Source organism: Triticum aestivum, chromosome 2B (genome assembly GCF_018294505.1).
Source record: "Triticum aestivum cultivar Chinese Spring chromosome 2B, IWGSC CS RefSeq v2.1, whole genome shotgun sequence".
Taxonomy (NCBI): Eukaryota; Viridiplantae; Streptophyta; class Magnoliopsida; order Poales; family Poaceae; genus Triticum; species Triticum aestivum.
The window spans coordinates 760,966,414-760,974,340 of record NC_057798.1 but is presented as its reverse complement, the minus strand read 5'-3'; the positions used below and the strand labels follow the sequence as shown (position 1 = coordinate 760,974,340).

Genomic DNA, 7,927 nt, shown 5'->3' with positions numbered 1-7,927 from the left:
CAACAGAGCACTATTCAAGTAGACTGAAGCTGAGAGACATTATGAAAACAACTTACGCTCTCCATGAGATATTTAAATCAGAAGAAAGGCTGTTTGTTAGTGGCCTGCTTGAAATCTGATTGTATTGTAGTAATGTTGTCGACCAGCGGATCTGGTGACACTAATCGATACTCGTAAGCGCATAATGGATCAGTGAACTTGGATGCATTGATCCTGACTCCTCGAGCGATACAGGTGTGACGCACCCATCCAAACACGCCCTGAATTTCCATAGCCTGCACCTTTTGTAAGAACAAGTATGCAAAGCATCCCCATCAGTTGCCATCGCCGTTCTTATTGGTGATAGTTATAAGAGAAGCCAAGAGTGAAGTTGCTAATTCTTTGCTCACAATTTGATTACAGTCATACTGTAGGTATTTTTCATGAAGAACAAGCTACCTTGACGACCCTGCTAAAGTAAACCAGCATTTTTGTTAGCAGAGCAGACATGAAGGTAAAAGTATTGGAGTCGATCTAACAAATACATCAGGAGAAACAACTCCTACATCCAAGCAAAAACTGCAAATCAATTAACCACGAAATCATCGATCAGCAAAGCCTGAAGTACAATGCAGCGCACTCGCATCATAGTATCACAAACACTCGCATCACAGCAAGGTAAGGTAAGAACATAACCGCATCATAATAGCAAACGGAGGGATACAATTATCATGCAAGGGGTCCATCATCTTTTTCCTCGAATAAAACAGAGGATAAAATTAAAAGGTGTTCATCGGCGTATGCTACAGATCGATGTTGGTGCCGCCTTGAACAAATAATAACAGCGAGGTGCACGCACAAGCTAGAACTCGATCTGAATCTTGGAACATAGAAACTCATCATCGGAGAAGCATCATGAATAACCAATCCTTGCTACGGAACTCGGCCCTGATTAATCAATTAGTCTTGGTCGGAATCGGAGAAGGTGAGGTCTTTGATTACCTCCTTCCGTACTTGGTCGCTGTATGCTCTGAGCTCGGCCCTGAGAGCGATGGCCTCATCGTCTACCTCCACGCAGCCCTTCTCCTGGAGCTGGCTAAGGACCCAGGCCTGGTACTCGGCGAAACTCTCTCGAGATTTGTAGTACAGACGGGCCATGCCGTACAATGCCACCTTCGACCTGTCCAGCATCTCCTCCGGCGAAGGCACCAAGCTGGGGTTTTCGCTCCTCAGGGCCTGGAAGAGACGAGGGGGCCGACTGGTATCCACCACCCTGGTAAGGATCGAGTCGACCTCCTCCTGCGGTAGCCGCGTCTTCTTCCTCCCTATGGCGGCCTCGTCCTCTCCTTTGGTCGCCGCCGCCGCCTTCTTCTCTGATTCTGCGACGGCCTCCGTCGCATGACCAGCTTCGTCGCCCAAACTACTGCCGATCGCCGCAGCCTCCGCCTTCCCTTTGGTGCTGCACACCTTCGGGTGAGACTCCTCGCCGGCAGCCGCCTCATCTGCCTTCCTCTTGGCGCTGCACGGCTTGAGAAACTCGTTATTTTTCTGAACGCTTACCGGCACCGCCGCCATGATTTTGGGAACGCTTCTTATTTCGATCTGGGGATAGATCATCGGATATTTTCGCTTTTTTTTAGTCGGGTATTGTCGCTTTGGAACGCTTGTTCTGATTTGGGGCTGGAGACGCCAACTGGTGCGGTCTCGATTATAGAAGAAGCTATGTCCCGTGTCACGCTGGGCATAAAACCGGATACCCGAAGTCCGAATCAATATAGCGCCAGTTTGAAAAATCCAAACACAATCTCGGGAAGCAGTTTTGAAATCCGGGATTATATTTAGAAAATTCGGATTTACACTCACGGAACCCGAACTATCCAAAGTAATAGGATTCCAGTAAAAATAATCTTCCAAAGGCCCAAACAGCCGCCAAAATCCCCTCACCTAGAAAACCTGCTTCCTACCACGTTCTCGGTCGTTCCCCACTCTAACCCGTCTCCATATCCCAGATGCCACAGGCAACACCACCATCTAAGAGCATCTCCAGCCGTTGGCCCCCAAGGACGCATAAAAATCGTCCCTTGGAGGCGAGCCGGCGATTCATTCGGCGCTAGGGGCGGTTTTGCGCCCAGTCGTCGCCCCCAGCTCGCCCGCAGTCGCCGATTTTGGCCCACTTTTGTAGCCAATTTCGACGAAAAAGGCTCATATGGGCGAGAATAGGCCCATATTCGATGTGGTTCGCCGTGGCTCAGCGTTCAATTATCAACATAAATATTTTTTATCACATATTTCATCACACAAAATTCAAATAATTCAACAAAATAGTAGAACAACAAATAGTTCAATACAAATTATATAGTTCAACAAATAAAAACTCATATTTCATCACACATCGCGCCCGGTGTCGCCCTTGAGCCTCCATAGGTGCTCTATCAGATCTTGCTGCAGTTGATGATGCACCTGTGGGTCTCGGATCTCCTCACACATACTGAGATAGGCAGTTCAGGTTGCCGGTAGCTGGTGATCAACTTGGACAAGAGGACCCTGCCTGTGGTATGAATCAGTGTCGAACACTGGCTCTTCCTGCTCGCTCTCAATGATCATATTGTGCAAAATGACACATCAGGTCATGATCTCCCACATTTGATCTTTCGACCAGGTCTGAGCGGGGTACCGGACAACAGCAAATCGAGATTGGAGCACACCAAATGCCCGCTCGACATCCTTCCTGCAAGCCTCCTGAATCTTCGCAAACCAGGCGTTCTTGCCTCCAGGCACAGGGTTTTTGATGGTCTTCACAAATGTCGACCATCTCGGATAGATGCTATCAGCTAGATAGTACCCCTTGTTGTAGTGCCGCCCATTGATCTCGAAGTTCACCGGAGGAGAATGACCTTCAACAAGCTTGGCAAAGACAGGAGAGCACTGCAGCACGTTGATGTCATTGTGAGTTCCTGGCATACGAAAGAAGGAGTGCCAAATCCAAAGGTCCTGTGTGGCCACCGCCTCAAGTACCACACTGCAACCGCCTTTGGCGCCTTTGTACATCCCCTGCCAAGCAAATGGGCAATTCTTCCATTTCCAATGCATGCAGTCGATGCTTCCAAGCATCCTAGGAAATCCTGTTGTTGCATTCTGTGCTAGGATCCGAGTAGTGTCTTCCGCATTGGGTGTTCTCAAGTATTGCAGTCCAAACACTGCCACCACTGCCCGATAGAACTTGTAGAAACACTCTATGCTGGTGGACTCGGCCATGCGCCCATAGTCGCCCTGTGAGTCACCGGGAGCTCCGTATGCAAGCATCCTCATCGCTGTCGTGCATTTCTGGATCGAGGTGAATCCAAGTTTGCCTGTGCAATCCATCCTGCATTTGAAGTAGTTGTCAAACTCCTGGATGGAATTCACAATCCTGAGAAAAAGCTTTCTGCTCATCCGATAACGGCGCCGAAATGTTCTGTCGCCGTGAAGTGGAGCATCGGTGAAGTAGTCGGAGTAGAGCATGCAGTAGCCTTCGAGACGATGACGGTTCTTTGCTTTCACCCGCCCCGGCGCCGAGCCACCTCGCCGTGACTTTTCATTGCTCGCCAGCAGCTGGGCGGGGGTGGCGAGCACCATGAGATGCTCTTCTTCTTGGACGTCGGCCTCGGCTTCCTCCTCCAGTAGCGCGGCGAGCGCTTCCTCGTCATCCGAGTCCACCACCGAGGCAGGCAATTCGTCGAACACCTTGCGCCCGGTGGGCGTGCACCCGCCGTTAAACTGCCCCTCCGCGGCCGAAAACGGCGGCCGAAAATGCCAGCTGCTATCGGAGGGGCTGCCACGGTGAACCTTTGCTACCTCTGCTATTTTTTCCGGCGGGGAATGGCTATTTAGCGGCGAAAGGCGACGGGCAGCGCCGGGATATAGCTAGTGGCGGCCGAGAGCGCGGGGGCACTACAAGAAATATGTCAACTAGTGACCTTCTGTCAGTGACCCTGAAAGAATTGGTCATAGATCTATGACCATTTGAGACCAATTGGTCAAAAGCTGTTCGGAGGGCTCCAAACCCTAAACCATTGCGACCATTTTGGTCAGAAAGGTCGTAATTTCCTTACACGAAATGGTCACAAAGTAAACAGTGCAGGTCCGCTGCCTTATTTCTAGTTGTTAACGACCAATATAGATGGTCATAGCCTTATAGATTGTGGTGGATTGTGATGACTAGGCGTCATCTCATCAGTTTTGCCTATGTGTCATGTCCATGTGTCAATTTTTGCCATAGGTTATGAAGCAACCTATATTTCTGTTATTCCAAAAATTCTCAAAAAAAATCGCATAAATTGTTTGGATCATATCTTCATCAAATATGTCAAAAACCTTCCTTGCCTAGTTCAAAAATAACTCAACAATATTCATTTTCCTATTTTGTTCAGAGTAGCACTTTGTGAAGGAAGTGTTATTTATATATTCTTGATTTCCCTAAAAATTTGTGAAGACATTCTTCTTAGTGTATGATCATCCTCAGCCAAAACTCACGCCCATTGGCCATGTGCATTTCCCGTACCGCTAATCAAACACTTGGCTGTTAATTCATGTTTGAGCATAGTTCGGCCTCCTCATGAGAATCTTATGTTATAATTTTCCTCCTAGCACCTACCTGGGTGTTGGGGAACGTACTAATTTCAAAAATTTCTTACGCACACGCAAGATCATGGTGATGCATAGCAACGAGAGAGGAGAGTGTTGTCTACATACCCTCGTAGACCGTAAGCGGAAGCGTTAGAACAACGCGGTTGATGTAGTCGTACGTCTTCACGGCCCGACCGATCAAGCACCGAAACTACGGCACCTCCGAGTTCTAGCACACGTTCAGCTCGATGACGTCCCTCGAACCCCGATCCAGCTGAGTGTCGAGGGAGACTTTCGTCAGCACGACGGTGTGGTGACGATCTTGATGTTCTACCGTCGCAGGGCTTCGCCTAAGTACCGCTATGATATTATCGAGATGGACTATGGTGGAGGGGGGCACCGCACACGGCTAAAAGATCCAAGGGATCAATTGTTGTTATCTCTAGAGGTGCCCCCCTGCCCCCGTATATAAAGGAGCAAGGGGGAGGGGGCGGCCGGCCTAGGAGGGGGCGCGCCATGGGGAGTCCTACTCCCACCGGGAGTAGGATTCCCCCCCTTCCAAGTAGTAGGAGTAGGAGTCAAGGAAAGGGGGAAGAGAAGAGAAGGAAGGAGGGGGCGCAGCCCCTCCCCCTAGTCCAACTCGGACTAGGCCTTGGGGGCCGCTCATCCTCTCCTCTCTCTTTCCCCTGAAGCCCAATAAGGCCCATATACTCCCCGGCGAATTCCCGTAACTCTTCGGTGCTCCGAAAAATACCCGAATCGCTCGGAACCTTTCCGAACTCCGAATATAGTCGTCCAATATATCGATCTTTATGTCTCGGCCATTTCGAGACTCCTCGTCATGTCCCCGATCTCATCCGGGACTCCGAACTCCTTCGGTACATCAAAACTCATAAACTCATAATTTAACTATCATCGAAACCTTAAGCGTGCGGACCCTACGGGTTCGAGAACAATGTAGACATGACCGAGACACGTCTCCGGTCAATAACCAATAGCGGAACCTGGATGCTCATATTGGTTCCCACATATTCTACGAAGATCTTTATCGGTCAGACCGCATAACAACATACGTTGTTCCCTTTGTCATCGGTATGTTACTTGCCCGAGATTCGATCGTCAGTATCTCAATACCTAGTTCAATCTCATTACCGGCAAGTCTCTTTACTCGTTCCGTAATACATCATCTCGCGACTAACTTCTTAGTTGCAATGCTTGCAAGGCTTAAGTGATGTGCATTACCGAGAGGGCCCAGAGATACCTCTCCGACAATCGGAGTGACAAATCCTGATCTCGAAATACGCCAACCCAACAAGTACGTTTCGAGACACCTGTAGAGCACCTTTATAATCACCCAGTTACGTTGTGATGTTTGGTAGCACACAAAGTGTTCCTCCGGTAAATGGGAGTTGCATAATCTCATAGTCATAGGAACATGTATAAGTCATGAAGAAAGCAATAGCAATATACTAAACGATCGGGTGCTTTGCTAACGGAATGGGTCAAGTCAATCACATCATTCTCCTAATGATGTGATCTCGTTAATCAAATGACAACTCTTTGTCCATGGCTAGGAAACATAACCATCTTTGATTAATGAGCTAGTCAAGTAGAGGCATACTAGTGAGACTCAGTTTGTCTATTTATTCACACATGTATTATGTTTCCGGTTAATACAATTCTAGCATGAATAATAAACATTTATCATGAAATAAGGAAATAAATAATAACTTTATTATTGCCTCTAGGGCATATTTCCTTCAGTCTCCCACTTGCACTAGAGTCAATAATCTAGTTCACATCACCATGTGATTTAACACTAATATTCACATCTGCATGTGATTAACACCCATAGTTCACATCGTCATGTGATCAACACCCAAAGGGTTTACTAGAGTCAATAATCTAGTTCACATCGCTATGTGATTAACACCCAAAGAGTACTGAGGTATGATCATGTTTTTGCTCGCGAGAGAAGTTTAGTCAACGGATCTGTTACATTCAGAGCCGTATGTATTTTGCAAATATTCTATGTCTAAAATGCTCTGCACGGAGCTACTCTAGCTAATTGCTCCCACTTTTAATATGTATCCAGAGTAAGACTTAGAATCATCTGGATCGGTGTAAAAGCTTGCATCGATGTAACTCTTTATGATGAACTCTTTTATCACCTCCATAATCGAGAAACATCTCCTTAGTCCTTACTAAGGATATTCTTGACCGCTGTCCATTGATCTACTCCTAGATCACTATTGCACTCCCTTGCCAATACTTAGTGGTAGGGTATGCAACAGATCTGGTACACAGCATGGCATACTTTATAGAACCTATGGCTGAGGCATAGGGAATGACTTTCATTCTCTTTCTATCTTCTGCCGTGGTCGGGCTTTTAGTCTTACTCAATTTCACACCTTGTAACACAGGCAAGAACTCTTTCTTTGACTGTTCCATTTTAAACTACTTCAAAATCTTGTCAAGGTATGTATTCATTGAAAAACTTATCAGGCGTCTTGATCTATCTCTATAGATCTTGATGCTCAATATGTAAGTAGCTTCACTGAGGTCTTTCTTTGAAAAACTCCTTTCAAACACTCCTTTATGCTTTGCAGAATAATTCTAAATTATTTCCGATCAACAATACGTCATTCACATATACTTATCAGAAATGTTGTAGTGCTCCCACTCACTTTCTTGTAAATACAGGCTTCACCGCAAGTCTGTATTAAAACTATATGCTTTGATCAACTTATCAAAGCGTATATTCCAACTCCGAGATGCTTGCACCAGTCCATAGATGGATCGCTGCAGCTTGCATATATTTTTAGCACCTTTAGGATTGACAAAACCTTATGGTTGTATCATATACAACTCTTCTTTAATAAATCCATTAAGGAATGCAGTTTTATTCATCCATTTGCTAGATTTCAAAAAATGCGGCAATTTGCTAACATGATTCGGACAGACTTTTAAGCATCGATACGAGTGAGAAAATCTCATTGTATTCAACATCTTGAACTTGTCAAAAACCTTTTGCAACAATTCGAGCTTTGTAGATAGTAACACTACTATCAACGTCCGTCTTCCTCTTGAAGATCCATTTATTTTCTATGGATTGCCGATCATCAGGCAAGTCCACCAAAGTCCACACTTTGTTCTCATACATGGATCCTATCTTAGATTTCATGGCCTCTAGCCATTTCGCGGAATCTTGGCTCATCATCGCTTCCTTATAGTTCATAGGTTCATCATGGTCTAGTAACATGACTTTCAGAACAGGATTACCGTACCACTCTGGGATGGTGCGGACCGTATCTGGAAGACCTACGAGGTTCTGTAATAACTT

General features: G+C 46.4%; 1 protein-coding gene across 1 annotated transcript; it reads right to left on the bottom strand.

Moving 5' to 3' along the window:
• Positions 1 to 724: 724 nt before the first annotated feature.
• Positions 725 to 1,687, bottom strand: LOC123042527 (uncharacterized). Its single transcript, XM_044464957.1, has one exon. It carries the CDS (start codon positions 1,594 to 1,596, stop codon positions 940 to 942), a length of 657 nt encoding a protein of 218 aa, XP_044320892.1. The 5' UTR covers positions 1,597 to 1,687; the 3' UTR covers positions 725 to 939.
• Between the last annotated feature and the right edge of the window lie 6,240 nt (positions 1,688 to 7,927).

Coding starts and splice junctions, on each gene's coding strand:
- LOC123042527 (XM_044464957.1), bottom strand. CDS start 1,596: ATGATCTATCCCCAGATCGAAATAAGAAGCGTTCCCAAAATCATGGCG.